Source organism: Ascaphus truei, chromosome 1 (genome assembly GCF_040206685.1).
Source record: "Ascaphus truei isolate aAscTru1 chromosome 1, aAscTru1.hap1, whole genome shotgun sequence".
NCBI lineage: Eukaryota > Metazoa > Chordata > Amphibia > Anura > Ascaphidae > Ascaphus > Ascaphus truei.
The window spans coordinates 120,654,722-120,676,285 of NC_134483.1; the positions used below are offsets into that span (position 1 = coordinate 120,654,722).

A 21,564-nucleotide genomic window follows, 5' to 3' on the forward strand; every position below is an offset into this window, starting at 1 on the left:
CACATGCGATAGCAGACATTTGTCACACACAAACTATTCTGTATTACACACAGAATATCTTATGTCTCTATCAACAAGTCACTCAATTTTGTTTGTGTGCACTCCATTTAGTTCAACATGTCCCTAAACTCCTCTCCACCCACTCATGTCAATAAATCCAGTGGTGCACAGACATTCTAAGGCTGCGCTTATAGTGCCGGCTACTGAGTGAGTGAGTGAGTGACTGCCTGGGTGGGTGCTGCTTCCTTGCCCGCCAGACTCTTCCTCCCCTGCCCCTGGTTCCCCGCGGTTGCTGCCCGGGGCGGGATGTAGACACCCGGTTTTCCTGCGCATGCGCGCCAGGACCTCAGCCCCCTTTTTTTTTTTTTTTTTTTTTTAAATAAAACGGGCACGACCGTGCAGGGGGCCCGGGCGGCCATGCCCCCTGACTCACAGGGCCCAGGACGCCAACCTCGGCAGATCCCCCTGTTGGCAGGCCTGATCTCACACACACACATCCCCCCTGTCCCTGCATCAGAAGCTATCTGATTGGTTTCTAGCCTGTTACTTGGTGAGACCGTCGCTGTAAAAATCAAATTCTACTGACTACAGAGATTTAGGTTGCACCGTCGCGCCTACTATAAGCGCATGTGACTGATTCAATGCATTTGTTTTGGCGCGACGTCGCCAGCACTATAAGCGCAGGCTAACTGCTAGTAGAAGTAGAAAATGGTGTTGGATACCATGACTATTGCAGTCACTGGTAAAAATTAGGTCACTCTTGAATAGTGAAGGAAAATATGAGATCCCAGGTATAGCAGAAGAGAACCCTGGAATATTTCCCATATTTGAGGTCTGTATGGCATCAGGCATGGCAAACAAAGATGCTTAACTACATTTTGAACACAAATTTTATAGATCTTTATAAATTCATCATATACTGTAGTGTGTGTTCAAACACAAACAAAAAAGAGTTTGGACCTAGGTAGGACGGTATCTTTATATTTAAAAAACCCAAAATGTATCCTATTCTTCAGGTCAAGAGTACTGCTTGAAACGGGAAAGATATTATAGCATTTGTAAATGTATCCTCAAATGTATTCAGGTATACCAAATGATGTATGTATCATAACTTGCTTTAGTTTTGCACATTTGCACCTAAAATAAAATTGCTGCTGCAATCTAATGTCTGTAACTGTTCTAATTCAAGCTATTTCTAGTTCATAACTTGTTTTTAAAGACTAGTAGCAGTCATATAGATCTTGGAGAAAAACAGGTTATTTTGCATTAATTATACTTTTTAATGAATCGTCAAAGCTGGAGACATTTTCATATATGTATTTGTATGTTCGTGAGCTTTAGTGTGGTCTCTTATTGGATACTATATGATCAAGAGACTTTTGTCTAAAATGACGAATCTTTATGTTGCTCTATTCAAAGGTATCAATACTTCCAAAATAATCAATGTAGCTACTGTATGATTTGTTTTTCTTAGCATTATGGCAAGTAGAATTTAAAAAAAATGTGGGTGTGGGGAAATGTACAGTGTCAGTCTGTAGGTAGAACAAGTGAAAGAAAAAGGTACAATATTTTTCCATGTTTTGTTTCAGATTTCATACATTTTCTCAAGTTTCCTATTTTCGAGTACTTGTATGCGGCGGTGATGGTACCGTTGGCTGGGTGCTTGGTGCACTCGAGGAGATTAGGTACAAGCTGGTGTGTACGGAACCATCTGTAGCGGTTCTACCTCTGGGAACAGGTGAGGCTACTGGTATGTTGGAATCTTTGCAAAGCTTGTTACTTGTTAAGCAGAACAGTAATACCACCAACACCATTAATAAATATTGTGTACTAACCAAAGATTAGTACTTCATTCAAACATTAGTGTTTTGTCAGTAGTAGCCTGTTATCAGCATAAGTGTTAGTTCTGTTAAATCATGTTTTGCTTCTTTACTGCATTTGCAACGGAAAAAAAGACAATCACTCTAGTTCAACCCATTCATAATATACTTGAATTATGCAATTTTAATTGCGTTGTATAATTCTAACCTTTGAATCGCTTTTAGTTTTTTTTAGATACAGTAGAATAATAAAACCTGAAAAATGATGAAATGTGGCCTTTAGTGACTTGTGCCATTATACCAACTCCACGTATATCCGTTTCTCAGCTTGAAAACATAATTGAAAATAATGGAACATTGTGTGTCTTTTTTCAGGGAATGATTTGGGGAGAGTGCTGCGTTGGGGAACTGGTTATAGTGGGGAAGATCCATACGCCATTCTGATATCTGTGGATGAGGCCGAAAATGTTCTAATGGACCGCTGGACCATACTTCTAGATGCTCAAGAAGTGGTTGATGCCATGGAAAATGGTATTTCAGAACCGGAGCCTCCTAAGGTATGTTTTTTTTTTTCTAATCCTTGTTAAAATATAAATCTACAGTGGGGGTTTATTCGGTCTCTCCCAACTGCGTGGCATGCTTTGAATTAAATTCCAAAGTGGGAGGAAACCGTTTCAGCCGAGGAGAGACCTGCTTGTATAGACAAACAATTTCTTCAAAGTGCAGGTCTCCTCTAAGACAGAGATAGAGCTCTACTCACAAGTTCATAATGACGTTCTCCATTTAATGTGACCGCCCAGAACAGTGGAAAAACAACATTTCAGGTCCCATATGAACCTTTCGTCAGGTGAATGCTTTGAATTCATCCAATTAATTGAAATTCAAAGGGATAAAGTAATGTATGGGTTGTGAATGCTTCAAACTGTTGCCCTCAAATGTTTTCTAACGCACTCAAGTGTTAACATCCAGTGTGGGGCATTTGTTATCACTACGAGATACAGAGTAGGTAGATTATAATTAATAAATGAAATGTGCTTCACTGGCAAAGATCTGTGTGTTTGAGATACTGTAGCAGCATGGAATTGTTAAATATTTGTGAGAGGAGATTTGGATTTATAGGTAATATAAATGCATGGCCCCTGTGCTTTGTAACTAAACAATAGTTACATGGAAAAATGTAACAATAAAAATGTTTATGGATTGTCGACCTTTTGTTTTCCAGATTGTTCAAATGAACAACTATTGCGGGATTGGAATCGATGCAGAATTGAGCTTGGATTTTCATCATGCCAGAGAGGTAGAGCCTGGAAAATTTAATAGCAGGTACCTTAAAGTCTAGCAACTACCTTTTACAAATATTTAGGCAGATCGTTACTAAACGGTAGTAAACTTAATGTTTCAAGGTACTTTATTATTTTTTATTTATTTTTACCTTTTTTTTTTTTTTTTTGTATGTGTAATGCCAAAAAGCAGGTTCACTAAATAGAAATCTGGCAAACAATACAGTCATTGTGAAACTCATTACCATGAATAGTGTGCTGCATTTAATTAGCATATCTGTTTTATTTCCACATGCCACTTAAGGCCCCCCTAGCATCTCAATGGAAAGGCATTGCTTGTAGCTGTAAAGACCCCGCCTTCCTTTCTAGCAAATTGTTTGCATGTTGGAAATACTCTGACATTTTAAAAAGAAGAGCAAATACCTTGGTTGCCAACTGTATCCATAATATAGAAAGCACATGCACTTGTAATATGCCCACACATTATTCACAATGTACTATTTGTCAGGATGTGGTTGTTAATGATGGGTAATCATGTGGTTAAGAGCGCATCAAAAACAGTATACCAAGTATATTTCGAAGATAATACATAGGCCTTTCAGTTTTCTGGTAAGTTCAACTGCACCTTTTAAGTCTTGTTAGATGTGTACATTGTGTGTACATGGCCTAGTTTGAGCTGTATATATGAAAGGGGATGTTTGAGGCAGTTTGTTCATTGCCGAGTTGTGAATCTAGCTTGAATATAAATTCACAGATAATTGCGAATTTTTATACAAGTTTGTCAGTAATGCCGTCTTCTCTGAGGTACTAAGAAATATTTGTACATTGTAGCATTTGTAGTCAAACTGGGTCAACATTGATGCAAACTGCCTCATTTAGCAGAAAGAAGGCAGATGTATACATAGAATTTGTGAGGGGGTTTGTCTTTTATTGCAGTCTAGCAGCTTCCATCTTTAGGACTATATATAGTGAGCAGTGCTATTTTACCATCAGGAGCTCGCTGGCAAAATTTGGCCTAGGGTGGGGGGGGGGGGGGAGGGGGGGAGGTGGGTCGCAAGCCCAACCAACCAGCCAAGAATTGGGTGGCCCAGACACCATACACAGATGCATGCACACCAGATGCATGCATCATACAGAGATGCGCACCGGGCACAGATGCCCGCACGCTAGACACACATGTATGCCATAATTTATACAATGAGAAAGCTTTGTACACATAAAAAGCACAATCACACGTGTACGTCCAGGGCACTCATAACATGTTACATGTAGGAAAAAGCTGAAAAATACTTTCCTTCCAGCTGGGTGCATGCAGTAGGGCCAGGGTCGCCATGCAGCCCAGATAATATGTGGCAATAGAAAGAACTCCCTTAAACCGTGCCCTCAAGTTGTTGGGACCTTTCTGTAGGCCATTGGGGGGTGGGGAGGCGATGCCGGTACCCTATTTAATGCAGGGTCTGAATTGACAAAATGCCAGTGTTTTCTTATCCTACTGATTGTACTGCATGTAGTAACAAATGGAAGACGTTCAAGTTCAGGGTTGAGCATTTTGGGTAGTAATAGAGCTTCCCTGCCCAGAACATTAATTCTACCCAGTTCTTCATTCAATCCAGATGTTGGGTTCCGTCTGGCTTTAAATCTCTCCGTCATCTGCTTGTCCAACTCGCTAATTATCTCTTTTCATCAACCACGTCCAGCTCGCTAATTATCCTTTTCACCCTGTTAAGTTGACTCCAAGGTAATGAGCGTACTGTGCCTGAGTGAATGCTACTGTAGTGTAACGGTGTGTTCCGGTCAGTTTTTTTAGAGAATAGATCTGTCTGTACCAAGTCACCGTCTTATATACTCTAGTGTTTAAAAAAAGATCTCTAAAATCTTCACTATAAAAAAATCCTAATCGTTAACCACTATTTATTTCTAATGTCTTATCTCCTAAACCGTATCAGACCATTCTCTTCTCTTTCTGGTGTATGAGAATCTAACCATTGATCAAAATTATACTGAGCTGTTCTGACATATGGACTGCACTGCTCGTCATGTTCAGTGATATCCCAGTCAGATATTCACATGCCAGGTATGGTGTCCAAATCTGACTCTCTGAATGGGGTTGTCTGTCTTATTGATTTGTACATTCTTAAGACAAATTGCAGAACCATTAGTTACATATGTCCATTCATGTGAATTAAATTATATTCGTAAGATACGTCCAGACCAATGAAATTGGTTATGAATAAACCCCCCTACCGAAATGTCCCATAATCTCATAAATCTACTATAACCTCTTCCTTGAATATTGAAGGCCATATACTTTTTTTTTGTATTGAGCACCATGTTCGGCCTTCTCCATTGGTCATGCTGCGTGTACCTTCTTTTCTTTTTCAGCTCGGAACACAGAAATTATAGGACAATCAGAAATAACGCTTCTAATTTGTAGCCAAATGATTAAGTTTGATCCTAAAAAAAATATACCTTGTCATTGATACAAAAATCTACACTAAACAATAGTGTTTAACTACACATGATGAGAAAAAGTGTGATTCCTATTCCTGCACAAAAGCTAATTTAATAAGAATGTACTTTTCTATTCTTATAATTATAACTAATCTGAATACTTTCACTGGTCATGTATTTAAAACTGATTTGAAACTTTTTTTTTTCATTCTTGCCAATTTCTTTCTAGGTTTTGGGTCATGCATGTGAATTGCACAAATTTGTGTGTAACTTGCAGAGGGGGTGGGGGCTATAGCTGTTCTGTGAGCTGCAGACAGTTACAAAACATTGCTTTTTGGTTCAGCATCAATCCCTACCCCTCATGTTACTCGCCATCTCTGTATATTTTTGGTAATCTATTCTTCTCTTTTCACAAAGCATATGACAACTTTGTGCCTGATCTTTAAAATACTCTGCATCTATTTCAGAGTTTCCCTGCCATCGATCCTCATATTTAGATGGTATCATTTCTTGCAACTTTTTATCGTCCAAATCCTTCATAACTTGTTTCCAGGGAGCATTCCACAAATCTACACATCTTACCTTCTCAGGTGGTGTGATGGGAATTTTGCTTGCTAGCCTATTCCTGGATAAAATCAATAGCAAAGACAATCTAACTAGGGTTACTTACGTAAGCGTGTTACAGATGCTTTCTATCTACCGTAGGCACGGGGGCTAGGAAAATCCCCGTCGACTGACATATTCGTTCACACGGTCTCATCAACTTAGCGATCCCCTCATTGTGAGTATGTACCTGCACTGCAACGGACCAGGAGTGTCTCTCCTTGATCTCTTTGGTCTCAGGGGCTACCAATAAGTTCCTCAGGTTATAACAAATCCATCCGATATTTCATTGATATAGTTTTTAGATCCTTCTCAAAAGCTTATCTACTTCAGGAAAGGGTCTTAAATCAACGGGTGCTTTCCTGGTATACTTCTGGTTCAAATGTGTCTGTACACTTACATCAAGGTCTGGAGCATTGACTGGAGTCTTCCTTGCCAGAAGGTGCTCCCCCTCTCACGGGCTTCCGTGGGCTTTTGCTTTCCCCCCTCTGGAAGTGTACGAGGTACAGGGCTGGATGACTCGCCAAATGAAGATGGGTCTAGCTGGTTGCCTACTGAAGATTAGCTTCATTAAATGGGTGCAAATAAAGGTCCCACCTTTCAGTTATATATCAAATACTCTAGGGTCCGCTTCTTTTCTCTATTTATTTAGAGACACATAGAAAACATCTCTTTCAGCATCATTTCAGTCAATTACATCAGGTTTTCAGGCATATATATATATAGAATTTGGGTATAAAGTGGAGAATCATCAGCTTGGTTGTGGTTAAATGACTCAGAATTCAATACATCCAGATACAATTTTTATACACTTGCCTTAACCAGTCTTAACATATACAACAAAATACAGATATGCCCAGTGCTACATCCAAAGTGACAAAATGTATAGTACAATGCTTCAGTGCTAATCACTGAGAAGATTAGCACTGAAGTATTGTACTATACGTTTTGTCACTTTGGATGTAGCACTGGGCATATCTGTCTTTGGTTGTATACTTTTGGCCATGCTCAGCAGCACTCCTTTTTGACAAATGTATATGCTGTATATATGATGTTGGTTTTGGAGTTCTCGAGCTTTCTGGGATTGTGTGTGTATTGACCAGTCTTAACATAGCAATTACTTGTTTTTCTCACTGTCCGCCAAATGCCCTTTAGTCAACAATCAATGTTAGAACAATGTTTCTTCATTTAACAATTTTAACTTTTTTTCAAAACTCCCTTGTTCTGTCACTAAGTAATATAGGATTAACTGTGTTCCTAATCTTTAAGACCGATCTCTATTGTATTGTTTTACTAACTATTACTAACGCGGCACACACACCTGTTTTACCTATTTGTACTTCTATTTGTATAGTAACTGCAAATTCCTCGTCTGTGTGTGTGTGCACGCGCGCGCACGCGTCTATGTCTCTGGGTGTGCGCGTCTGTGTGTCTGTGTCTTGTGTGTGTGTGTCTTGTGTGTGTGTGTGTGTGTGTGTGCCAGCGGCTACTGCGCAGGCGTCTGTGCGTGCGTGTGTGTTTGTGTGTGTGTTGGTCTCTGTGTGTCTGTGTGTGCCGGCAGCTACTGTGCAGGCGTGTGTGTGTTTTCTCTCTGTGTGTGTGTGGTGTGTGTGCTGCGCCTGAAGTGCTTGCCCACGGTGCCTACTACGCAGGCGCGCCAAGCCATCAGCAATTACTTCTGCGCATGCATGCTGTGTGTGGGAGGCCTTTGAATTTGCGCCAGCTGACATAACGACCTCTTCTGCCAGCAGTGATCTCTCCAACAAGGCAATTTACTCCAAGTGAAATTTTTATTTGGTAAGTGCCAGCATAGAAGTTTCATTTCAAAAAGGTCACTGGGAATAGTTTTTGATTCAGTGCGCCAATATAGTGTGTTCCAAACAGATTCCCAACACCAAAGCACCACAGTGATATTTTTGATCTGAATAAAGAATGAAGCAAATAACTTTGTTGCAAGCCTTTTCTTTTTTCCTCCATTGGTAAACTATTGTTTTCTTTGAAAGGTTCCACAATAAAGGAGTGTATGTCCGAGCTGGATTGCAGAAGTTAAGTCACAATAGAAATTTACATAAGGATCTGAAACTTCAAGTTGACCAGCAGGAGGTGGAGTTACCTAACATAGAAGGCCTTATTTTCCTCAACATTCCAAGGTAGATAATTCAATGAGCAGTAAGAATACCATTGATAAAATGTTGGTTTTATTTGTTGAACAGCCTGTCGTCTTAGTAATGTTACTCAATGTTATATTCATGGTGTTCAACAACTGTGGATATGTGTATTTCAAAGAAGCGAACACTCCAAGATGTGATGGTCAAGATATAAATGTATCTAAGGACAAAACAGAAATGTTGACTCTCAGTATTAAAATGTCAATAAAGTAGTTGTATAACTGATCAGGTTCAACTACCAGACATTCGGCTCATCAATGACTTCAAAAGATCCCAATTGAAGACTAGGTAGAGATGATACCGGTGTGTAAACTGGTCACAAATTGGAGTGGATAGCCAGTGTTCGGAGTACACTTGAAGATGTTTATATAGGAGGGAAATATGAGTGCCGCCACCGTTCCAAATCCTGTGTCCGTAAAGCCTATCGCAAGGCTAACCCAGATCTATAGTAGTTGCCGTTGGATAATAGGTGTACCGGAACAGGCGCACTCAGCAAATAGTATTTTGTCTTCCTCCACAATGTTAGTCCATGATCCAGATCATGCTCAAACTCCGCTATGCAGCTCCCTCAACCTCTGTATGTTGGGGGAGGAACTTGAAGACGTGGCGTAGCTCAGGTAACTCGTGTGATGTCTTGAATAGGTATTTCCCAATGCATTTTATTACCAGATGGCCAAACCTTACTAATGGACACAATATATATGCTTATGTTGCTAAGCAACAAATTCAATCAAATAAAACATATGACATAACGACCAATACGTCTAGGATAATTATACAACATTACACAACATCTTAATTGATATAATGCAATAAAATAAATTACTAGTAGGAATTGAATATAAAAAGAAATAACAATAAATCTGAAGACGTAAAAGGAACAGCTGATTTGAAACTATTGTAAAGCTGTTTGCAATAACAGACAGGAAAAAAAACTGCGTAAAATTAGTAACATTTCAATTTAATTACTAAATACCAAGGGTAATATTTGTTGTGTACTGCTATTCAAAATGAAATGAACGGCAATACCACAAAATTGATGTATTAAATTAGAATAATTGAGATCCAAGAGAGACTCCGATAGAAAGGGCATCCACAAGATTAGATAAATAACTTAGTTTGATAATGAGCAAATGTATCAGTGGGGAAATGAAACGGGTCAGATAACCACCCCTATATCTGTTAGTACTTGTGTTTGTGTTAATTGAAGCCCTCTGGAATCAGACTATTTAACTTAAAGATTCAGTAATTTTCCCTTTTGCAGAGAAACCTGAATCTGTGTCCTCCCAGAATAGATGGGGGAATATGTTCCAAACCCATTAACTGTATTCCTTCTGGATTTTTGTTGTGGCATATAGAAAAATGTTTAGGAAACCCATTTTATCATACAATTTTTAATTTTGCTCCTGTGTTCCTGAAATCTGGTACACAGGGGCCAAGTCGTACGTCTTACATGGTGGAAGCCACATTTACAAGTGAGCATGTATAAACAAACATTGTTAAACAATTTACAAAACCCTTAAGTTCAAAAATCTCCCTATTGGAGAAAGTTTAAAAATCTTGCTGGGTTTATATTATAGTGGTTTTGTAAAGCACCAATTTTCTTTTCCTTTTTGTTTTTTTATATAAATATATATGTCCTCCCTATTGCTATTCCTGCTTTCTGTTTCCTCACTCATTTGAAAACTTTTCTATTCTATCCAACTTCCCCACTCTCCTCCTGTTCACATTTCTTCATCTCCTTCCTTCCACCTATGCATGTGCCCAAACACTGCACCATATTTACAGACCTCTTTCCCAACAACTTCTAAACCCCTGAATAAAAACCACCTCCACATATCCTCTCTCTACTCTTTGCAGCTAGGGCTCTCTCCTAATCTTTGTCCTTCCCATATACATACCTGCTCACGTCCACACCTCCCTGACTCCTCTCTTCCTGCCTCCTCTCTCCCTGCTAAAGGTGTTAACACATCTAACTTGATACCCATTCCTGGTCTCCCTTCCTTCTCTATTCCCTTCTCCTGTGCCCTCTGGAATGTCTGCTCTCTCACTATGAAGGCTCTGGTTGTACACAACATCTTTTGCTCTCGCTCTGTTCTGCTCTTTGCTATAATAGAAACCTGGTTCTCACAAAATGACTCTGCTGTGGACCCTGCTGTCTCCTATAGTGGTCTCTTTCTCTCACACTCCACACCCCAATGGCCGGGGTCATGGGGTAGGTCTCCTCTTTTCCCGTTACCAATATCAGCCCTGCCCTATGCCCTCATCGTTTATTTTTAGGTTCACGCTGTCCAGCTTTTCTACCCTCTCTTTACGCTCTCTTTACCCTCTCAACAGATTGCCAATATCTGCAGCCTCTAATTCTTCATTTATCTCTACTTTGAATCCTGTCTTTCCTTCTTTCTCTCCTCTAACTCTCATATCCTTTTACTGGGGGTCTCCAACTGTCATATTGATGATTCCTCTATCTCCTGGGCATCTCGCCTTCTCGCATTAGCCTCCTCCTTTGGTCTCCACCACTGGACCAATTCCAGCACCCACAAGGATGGTCACTATCTAGACCTGGTCTTTACTAAAAACTGTTACCTTTCTGATTTCTCTGTATCTTTCCCCCTTCTGCTCTCTGACCATCACCTCCTATCATTCACCACCACTCATTCCCCTCACTCCCCTCCTACATGTCCTACTTGCTACTCTCGAAACCTTCACTCGATTGACCTCTCTGCTCTGCCATCCACAGTGAACACTAACCTCTCCCCTCACTCCTTCCTCTGATAGGAGAGTGAGTATAGTGCTCAACAATCAGACCTGGTTCCGTCTGTAGAGAATATATAAATGAGTATCCAGATGAAGATGGAGTGTCCACAGTATAACAATGTAATATAATTGAGCTGGAGGGGATAAATGTCTAGTGGAGTCCACATGACACCCACATCAATTGACACTTCAATAAACACCCAACCAGAATGTATATATATGTGTAATAATGTCCGTTGTGTACAGGATATACCATAAGGCACTGCGGCTCTTTACCTATACACTCCAAGGGACACTCCCATCATCTGTGGCGTGCAGTCCATCCAGGTGTAGATTCAGAATTGTAGTAGATGTAGATAGAGCACAGCCAGGGAAATCCTGCTTCTGGTATCCAGAGAAGGGAAAAAATAGCCAGGCAACTCCAAACTAAATAAGTGATCAATTTATTGCAAGCTAGAGATACAATAAAAACGGACTACATGAACGCACCTACGCGTTTTCATGCAACAGCACTTTTTCAAGGTGTACAAGGTAATGAAAAGGCTGCTTCTTTATACTCACCAGAGCTGTCCGTCGCACCATCAGGATGACGTCATCAGCGCGCAGCGCGCTGACGTAACGTACATCCTCATTGGCCGGGCAGGTCAGGTGGTATGTTGTTTTTTCTTTGAATAAACTTTATTCATGCAGGACAATACAACACACAGTAACATTGTTAAAAAAAACACACAAGTCTTGTTGCTTGAGAAGCAGCAACCCTGAAGTGATATATAGTGATGAACGCATGTTAAACAAGATATAATGCAATAAATCATAGCATATAAGTAATAACAGCATTAAACAGCATCATATGTGTATTATTAATATATCTGAGCCTTTTCAACAAAATATATTTAATCAGGGCATGAATTAAAAACATTGTAGTTCACAGAGGACAAATGTCAATATGCGTGGAATTATACAATCAAAATAGAACTATTGTGGTCATATAACCTCTCATATAAGGGGAGTAACTATGCCAATTCAGTTATGATTGCGATACATGAGTAATTAAACCCACACATATTGACAAGTATTGTAAGAATTTAATATAATATAGACCCTATGGTAGACACAGACAGGATAAACATGAACAGTGATTGGGAAGGCATAAAAATCAAACATATTAAATATTATTAAAATTAAATATAAATTAATCATTATAATATTATAATTAATAGTATAATAACAAAAAAATAAAAAATCTATTTCATTAAGTATGGTGAAATCCATAATAAATAGTTAATGATTAATGCAACTGAACCATAAATTAATAACATAGTAAATATGAATTATATATATAATTAAAGTTACAAAAAATTACTCAAATCCCAATCAATGTTCATGCCTAGAGGTGCTCTTGTTCTCAGGGTGAAAATCCAGTATGCTTCGCGTCTGTCCAACTGTTTGGTTCTGTCTCCAGCCCTTGGGGGCATCGGGATATGTTCGATACCCTGGGATGTGAAAGCACCCTTACTGCCATTAGGACAACTGACAAAATGTTTTGATACTGGGTGATTTTGATCTCTATTATTGATGAGTCTTAAATGCTCCAGTATCCTAACTTTTAAACATCTAGTGGTCCTTCCGACATACTGTCGGCCACATCCACATTTTAACAGATAAATAATAAAAGTAGAGTTACAATTAATAAAGGACTATATGTTGTAAGTCATTCTTGTAGCAGATGAACAAAATGTTTTGCTTTGATTCACTTAGGACATACCTTGCAATGAGCGCAGGTGTATGATCCCTTAGGCAGTAAGGATCCTTCCATTTGTTAATCCAAAAAGACTCAGTGATAATGAGTTAGACAGTGTTTTGGCACGTTTAAAAATAACATTTGGACCTGCCGCAACATAAGGCTTTAGAACAGGATCTAACGATAACACATTCCAATGTTTTCTTAGAATACATTTAATGGCTTCTGCCTGTCTGCTGAATGGGTAATGAAGGAGGGTCATTAAACCTAGTACCGACTGGCTGCCACATGCAGCACGATCGCGTCGTTGTATTATTACTCACAGGTATGTAGAGTGATAGTGAAGTAGATGATTGAATATCGTAGCCAACAGCAGCCTCCGATGACTGGCAGCGCAGCGTCAGGCGATAGGGGAATCCTCGCAATGGAGCACAGCAGCCACAGCCAGGGCGAATCCCTCTGTGTAGTAGAAGGGGGTAAACAGGCCCCCAGAAGGAAGACTCTGTCACTGGACAAACGCAGCCCCAGTGCGGCTCCTCAATAGTAAGTAACCGCCTGCCTCCACCACCGGATAGGTAGCTGTGTATGACGAGGAGGAGGTCTTAGTTGGTATGCAGATGAGAGCTTACAGCAGCGTATCCACAGTGGCGTGCATTCAGGTAGGGAGTAGTAATCTGGAACAATGAAGAGAACCAGAGCACAGCCCACCAGTGCATCACAGGACACGAAGAGCTTTGTGTCCTGTGATGCACTGGTGGGCTGTGCTCCGGTTCTCTTCATTGTTCCAGATTACTGGAGCATTTAAGACTCATCAATAATAGAGATCAAAATCACCCAGTATCAAAACATTTTGTCAGTTGTCCTAATGGCAGTAAGGGTGTTTTCACATCCCAGGGTATCGAACATATCCCGATGCCCCCAAGGGCTGGAGACAGAACCAAACAGTTGGACAGACGCGAAGCATACTGGATTTTCACCCTGAGAACAAGAGCACCTCTAGGCATGAACATTGATTGGGATTTGAGTCATTTTTTGTAACTTTAATTATATATATAATTCATATTTACTATGTTATTAATTTATGGTTCAGTTGCATTAATCATTAACTATATATTATGGATTTCACCATACTTAATTAAATATATATATTTTATATTTTTGTTATTGTAATATTAATTATAATATTATAATGATTAATTTATATTTAATTTTAATAATTAATTATATTTAATATGTTTGATTTTTATGCCTTCCCAATCACTGTTAATGTTTATCCTGTCTGTGTCTACCATAGGGTCTATATTATATTAAATTCTTACAATACTTGTCAATATGTGTGGGTTTAATTACTCATGTATCACAATCATAACTGAATTGGCATAGTTACTCCCCTTATATGAGGGGTAAAGTGACCAGAATAGTTCTATTTTGATTGTATAATTCCACGCATATTGACATTTGTCCTCTGTGAACTACAATGTTTTTAATTCATGCCCTGATTAAATATATTTGTTGAAAAGGCTTAGATATATTAATAATACACATATGATGCTGTTTAATGCTGTTATTACTTATATGCTATGATTTATTGCATTATATCTTGTTTAACATGCGTTCATCACTATATATCACTTCAGGGTTGCTGCTTCTCAAGCAAAAAGACTTGTGTGTTTTTTTAACAATGTTACTGTGTGTTGTATTGTCCTGTATGAATAAAGTTTATTCAAAGAAAAAACAACATACCACCTGACCTGCCCGGCCTATGGGTATGTACGTTACGTCAGCGCAACGACGTCTGCGGACGCGCACTGATGACGTCATCCTGATGGTGCGACGGACAGCTCTGGTGAGTATAAAGAAGCAGCCTTTTCATTACCTTGTACACCTTGATAAAGTGCTGTTGCATGAAACGCGTAGGTGCGTTCATGTAGTCCGTTTTTATTGTATCTCTAGCTTGCAATAAATTGATCATTTATTTCGTTTGGAGTTGCCTGGCTATTTTTTCCCTTCTTTGGATACCAGAATCAGGATTTCCCTGGCGGTGCTCTATCTACATCTACTACAACTTCTTCCTCTGATACCTGACAATCTTGTCAACTCTTACAACTTTATCCATTACTCCTCTCTTGATCTATATACCCATTCTCGGCTCTTTCACACCTGTCCCGTTGACTAACGACCTTGTGTAAATTCACAAACGCTTCCTTCGCACCTGCACTCGCTCCTCTCAATGACTTTGAAACAAATCTCACCAAGGTTGATTTTCTGTTCTATAAATTTCTCCTCTCCTGTTTTAACTCAGTTAAACAACCAAACGAGAGGCCAAACAACACTATTTTTCCTCACTCATCAACACTCCTAAATCCAAGCCATCTTTTCTCTGTATTTGACTGCCTCCCCCAACAGTCTATTCCCACTTCCCATCCTTCACTTCTCCTGAAGCCTTTGCTGACTAGTTTAAAAGCAAGTGTTATCCAGAAGGAGATTCCTTCTGTACCCAGCCCTCCTCTCTGTTTCTACCTAAATCTCCTTATTCCACTTTTGAATCCTTTTCTCCTTTTACAGAGTTGGAAGTTTCTTAGCTAATTTTCTCATCTTCTACCACATGACCTCTCGATCCTATCCCCCCCACCCCCGCCACACACACACACACACATCTTATCAGAACTCTTACTCCCGACGTAGTCCCCACTCTCACCAACATTTTCATTCTTCCTAGTTCTCTCGCATTTCCCTTCCTCCTTTAAGCATACAGTGGTAAAACCTATTCTGTAAAACACCCTTGGCACTACGCACCTTACTAACTATTCCCCTGTGTCCATCCGGCCTTTTGCCTCCAAACTGCCTGAACGTCTCATGTTCTCCCGTATCATATTTCTTAATTCCCATTCCCACCGGAGGAAGGGGGGTAGGGGGCTGTGAGTGTGGGGTGTGGGGTGTCAGTGTGTGCAGTGTGTGTAGTGTGTGCAGTGTGTGTGTGTGCGCAGTGTGTGTAGTGTGCGCAGCGAGTGTGTAGTGTGCGCAGCGAGTGTGTAGTGTGTAGTGTGTAGTGTGCGCAGCCAGTGTGTAGTGTGCGCAGCGAGTGTAGTGTGCGCAGCGTGTGCAGTGTGTAGTGTGGGCAGTGAGTGTAGTGTGCACAGTGTGATGTGAGTGTGCGCTGAGAGTGTATGCAAAAAAAACAAAAAAAGCTGTATGTGTTTTTTTTCCCGAATATTAAATTGGACCTACTGGCACACTTAATGAAAATTAATTGGACCGCAAAGGGTTAAAGGGAAAAAGGAGAGGGCGAGCACACACAGAATGCATGTGGTGTTTTAAAGCAGAAACATTAGCATACAACAAAAAAAAAATGTTTCTATAAATCAAATTAACATTTAAACATGCTAGGGACTGTAACCGTCTTAAAAAACTCTAAATATCTGTCTTGGAAAACTTGGGCATCTGGATTTTTTCAGTTGAGAAATGGATAAGGTGATTTATTGGGTTTTCCAACCAGAGACCATAGTGGATTCTAGATATGAATAAATAGTACCAGGCCTTGCAGTGACTTGGACACAATTTTTTGCCTTTATAAAAGTATATCTTTCCAAGCAAAGATATTTGAGAGTCAGTACAGATAGATGGTGCTACACTCAGTGAAAATAACACTATGCTAATTTAAACAAGAACGGGCACTATTTTTGCTGAATTAACTCCAGATTTGTATACACTCCCATAAAAAGGTAATTTGAATATGGTTAATGGGAGTAATGTAATTATTGGGGCGGTTAACCGAACGGATTTCTATATAGCACCAATGAGGGCTACGAGTCATTTATATTTCTATATGCAGAACAGTCATGTTAACTGAAAAGTCTTTATTATTCACCTCTTTCACAGCCTATTTAGAGACACAGTATTAGTGATGTTTATAATTAAACATGTATTATATGGAAGACCTACAGTTGTGGATCATTTTCTTTATTAAACAGTATTTGTGCTTCTCTTGGTAATGTAATGGCACTGAATAGTTTTGTATTTTTCTGGCTTTTGGATAATTTGCTAATAATTATTGATATTTTAGTGAATCCATAAGACGTCTCCAAGAACAACGCATCTACTGGAAATGTGAAAACTTGTGTATTAATTAAATAACACAGCATATTTCCTTTGATTTGAACACAACTGGTCCTAGTGATTCTGGGAGGAATATGATTTAAACCTTAATTGGCTCATTTGCATCTCATGTAAAATAACAGGAGTAAAACTGGTACTCGCATCATTTTATTTCCTTTACTAAACAATACTGTGTTCATTTGAACTAAATGGGCTAACGCTGCTTAGTGAATCTGGGCTTAGCCGCGCACGTCATTTTTACTGTTTATCAATATATATTTTTATTTTTGAAGTTGGGGTTCTGGAGCTGATCTATGGGGCTCTGACAGCGACAACAAATATGGGAAACCAAGAATTGATGATGGATTGCTTGAAGTTGTTGGAGTTACTGGGGTTGTTCACATGGTAAGTCCTATCTTGACTAATGCAACCTTCTCCTAGCTGGCATTCCCCTTGTCTGTCTATCCCAACTCCAATCCATCCAAAATGCTGCTTCCAGACTCCTCAACCTTACTCACCACCCCACTACGTATACATTGGCTTTCCATATCCTCTAGAATCAAATTTAAAACCCTAGTTCTTACTTGCAAAGCACTCAACAATGCTGCCCCCCGTACATCTGCCCTCGTCCCCAAATATATACCTAAACGCCTCCTACATTCTGGCCATGATATCCGCCTTCCCTCCTGCCTTATTACCTGCTCTCACTCTCGCCTACAAGACTTCTCTCGTGCTGCCCTGTCTCACTGCAATTTCCTACTATGTATCAGACTCTTCCCCAGCTTTCAGGCATTTAAAAACCTTCTGAAAACTCACCTTTTTAAGGCAGCCTATATAGCATAACTCTAACATCCAACTCCCCCCCCCCCCTCTACTCCTCCAACCCCATTGGGATCAGCTGTGTGGCTGGACCAATCGCCATGCTATGCAACACACCCTAACATCCCCATCCTCAAACTTTAATGGGATCAGCTGTGCAGCTGGACCATACTACATCCCACAATGAGCAGCCATTTTACCTTTGTTTCAACATTGTCCCTCATTCCCTGTAGACTGTAAGATCTCACGTACAGGGCCCTCATTACCTTTTGTATCTGTTTGTCCTTATTTATATTTGTATGTAACTCTGTTTATGTAATTATCAAATCTCTGTAGCCCTATTGTACCACGCTGCTGAATATGTTGGCACTTCACAAATAAACTATAATAAAATGTGTAATATAGAAAGCTATTGGTGTAAAAAATACATTAAGGCCTATACAACAATAGTATATTTACATCATATATTCATGTGCTTAGAATAAGCTGGGGGTCTGCAACGTCACTATGAAACTTGAAATGTTCTCCAGTTCCTAAAAGTTTAAAATCACTGTTAGAAGCTACTAGTAATTCCCACTGTTTTGAAAATACCGTATGTAAATATACTAATGGTTGCACACAACATTTATTAAAAATGGCTGAGTAAGCCATTGCTTGGAATTGCTTTCAGAAGTATCACTGCAGCTCAAAAACATTATTTTAGAAATTGTAAACTCCTGAAAGTCCATATTTTCACAGATTTTAGTTATGGGGCCTGACACACACAATGCAGAGTTGCAAAGAACACAAATTCTAAATTATATTTGGTTCCCCTTTAAAGCAGCAATCCGCACTAATGAAGATAGGACGATTTCAAGCCTAAATATTAATCATGCTATATTATCTATATTCATATATATTCAGCATGTAACTAGTTAAAATAAGTAATTTAGTATTACGTTAGAAATTATATTGGAAAATGATTACCTGACCTGCAAAGATAAGTTGAAGACAGCCAGGTGTATAAATGTTTTAAACCTTGTATGTTTAATGTCTACTGAGTTGAAAGAGTTTGGATTCAAATGTTGGTTAAATAGTTTGTTAGTAATTAAAGACAATACAATAGAGAGAGGTTCTAAAAGATAATGAATATAGGATTAACTATAGTTACTTAGTGACAGAACAAAGGGGTTCTTTTAAATCAAATTAAATTAAGAAACTGTGTTCTAATGTTAATTATTGACTAAGAACATTTTGGTTGACACTGAGAAAAACAGATATTGCTTAAATGTAGTAAACTACTGAATGTGTCCATCTGCTCACTCCTAAAGCCGTATAGTATTAATAAGACATAAATAATACTGAGGTGCATAGGGGGAAACAGTCAATCAATAACTTGGTATGTGAGGTTTAGCTCTCACAGAAGGTCCCTGTATATTGCACTCCAAGTACATATTATAGTGTTATATAGATGTGATATAATGATCAGGAATCCCAATGTTCCTATAGAAAAATGTATAAAAAATGTATACACCTCATATGTACCACTGACATAAAAGAATATATAATGAAAATAATAAAGTTTTATTAACCAACTACAACGTATAGTGAAATTTACAATGATAATTAAAATCCCCAATAAGGGGCAAAACAATACTATTGACCAAATGTAAGCAAGTATCTAAATATATAGTATAGGTCTAACAGTATCGAATATTATCCAGATAAAGTATAGCAGACTCCCACTAGGTCTGAATATATTACTCTTAAATATGCAGTAGCTTGAAGTAGAATGTATTTGTTTAACAAGTCTCTATTAGGTAGTGATGACCTCTGTCTAGGTTCACTAATAAGTAGTAGTGGAATTAACACAATAGTTGTTGGTAAGGTAGCTATAATGCAAATACTACCTATATAAGCATTAGGATGATCCCCATTTGGTATATCTATATACAGGGCTAGAAACATTACCCAAAAAGCTACTCGCCGAACCAAAAAAGCTACTCGCCACCTAGCCCCGCCCCCACTTTAAACAAAATAGAATAAATTCCTAATAAGAACTAATAAAAACATTTGTTTTTGACATAACAGTTTATTGTATTACATTTAAACTTTACTACAATTACTCCCTGTTACATAGTTGCGTGTGTGTGTGTGTGTGTGTGTTTTATTGACTTTGATGTGATCTGGGAAATCCCACTGAGCCCAGCTTTGTTCCCCTAACCACTTCCACCCCTCACGCATTACCAGAAATATTAGCAACTTCATCTCCTGTTGATGTTACGACTTTCTGTTGGCCGCCGAATCGAGGATGACTACAATGGCAATATTGTTTTTAAAACTGGTACTACTATCTGAAACCAGGGGTCACCAGAGGTTTAGTGAACATGAATCGACGTGGGGGGGAGGAAAGCAAGGCACATAAAGCTGAGGGGAAGGATTCCATCTTTAACGTGGGCGCTTTTTTTTTTTAATTGAATTACATCATATATTACGGTCTATATTTTTACATTTGGATACAAACCAGTAAACCTCACCTTACTACAGGCATACCCCACATTAACGTACGCAATGGGACCGGAGCATATGTAAGGCGAAAATGTACTTAAAGTGAAGCACTGCCTTTCCCCCACTTATCGATGCATGTACTGTACTGCAATCGTCATATACAAGCATAACTGATATAAATAACGCATTTGTAACAGGCTCTATAGTCTCCCCGCTTGCGCACAGCTTCAGTACAGGTAGGGAGTCGGTATTTCTGTTCAGGACGGGCTGACAGGCGCATGCGTGAGCTACCGTTTGCCTATTGAACGAGATGTACTTACTCGCGAGTGTACTTAAAGTGAGTGTCCTTAAACCGGGGTATGCCTCTGTAGGTTGTTAAATAATATATGCCCTTGTTTTGGGTTGAAACAATACAGTATATCCCACTTGCTAAGGAAAATACTAAACTTGTCCCTTTTTTACAGTGGCTGCTTGTCATTTATTAAAGGGTGATGGTGCTCACTGACTTAAATGGGAGTTTCCAAACGTTGGTGCCCATGTGGCAGGGACGCTTTTTAATAACAAACCCCCTATGTACATCTTTTTTTAACCTTCTATTGTTTAAAGCATTTGTTTTATTTTTCTGCTAGGGCCAGGTGCAGGGAGGTCTGCGATCAGGGATACGTATTGCGCAAGGCTCATACTTCCGTGTGACACTTCTAAAGCCTATTCCTGTCCAAGTTGATGGTGAGCCCTGGATCCAGCCACCAGGCCAGATCATTATTTCTGCTGCAGGTCCCAAGGTAGGAAAATCCATTGCATATATACAGTAGCCTGTACTCATAGATTTTTTTTTATGCTGCCAGTGATTGTAACAAATTAATTTAGTGTCCTGTTAAAGCAGCAGCCTTATTCCTCATCGCCTCCACTTTCTAGTAGAAATGTTTGCTCCTATCACTGTGTAAAATAAATATTTGCTGTAGTTTGCAAAGCAGGCAAAAACAATTTTTAGCAAAACATTTTGCGAAACACTGCAAAGATAAATTTGCCAAGCATTGCAAATCAATGTGTAGGTCACATGACACTATATGTACTGTCATTGTCGCATATTTCTGGGGAAATTCTAGTGACATTTTGAGCAATGTGAACTTCGCGAATGTCAAAAAAAAAATACGATACATTTTCCACCTCTCTACTAAAAGTATTTAATAGAGGGGCTAGTCTCCAGCACTCAAATAATGCAAAAAGTTACAAAAATAAAAAATAAAACTTGACTTACCAAAAGTAAAGGTCCAAAAGGGGCAAATCAAGAGTAAACAAAATATAGTCCTTCAGAGAATACAAGTGGCTGATACAAACTGCAC

General features: G+C 39.1%; 1 protein-coding gene across 2 annotated transcripts in view; it reads left to right on the forward strand.

The window, feature by feature from the left end:
• Positions 1-21,564, forward strand: part of DGKQ (diacylglycerol kinase theta) — a 157,586-nt gene that overhangs the window by 128,470 nt on the left and 7,552 nt on the right. For both annotated transcript variants that reach the window (XM_075594267.1, XM_075594276.1), the window contains exons 17-22: positions 1,590-1,738; positions 2,196-2,377; positions 3,043-3,143; positions 8,158-8,304; positions 17,209-17,320; positions 20,851-21,003. In XM_075594267.1, the coding sequence (XP_075450382.1) occupies positions 1,590-1,738; positions 2,196-2,377; positions 3,043-3,143; positions 8,158-8,304; positions 17,209-17,320; positions 20,851-21,003 (844 nt within the window). The remainder of the gene's footprint in view (positions 1-1,589; positions 1,739-2,195; positions 2,378-3,042; positions 3,144-8,157; positions 8,305-17,208; positions 17,321-20,850; positions 21,004-21,564) is intronic.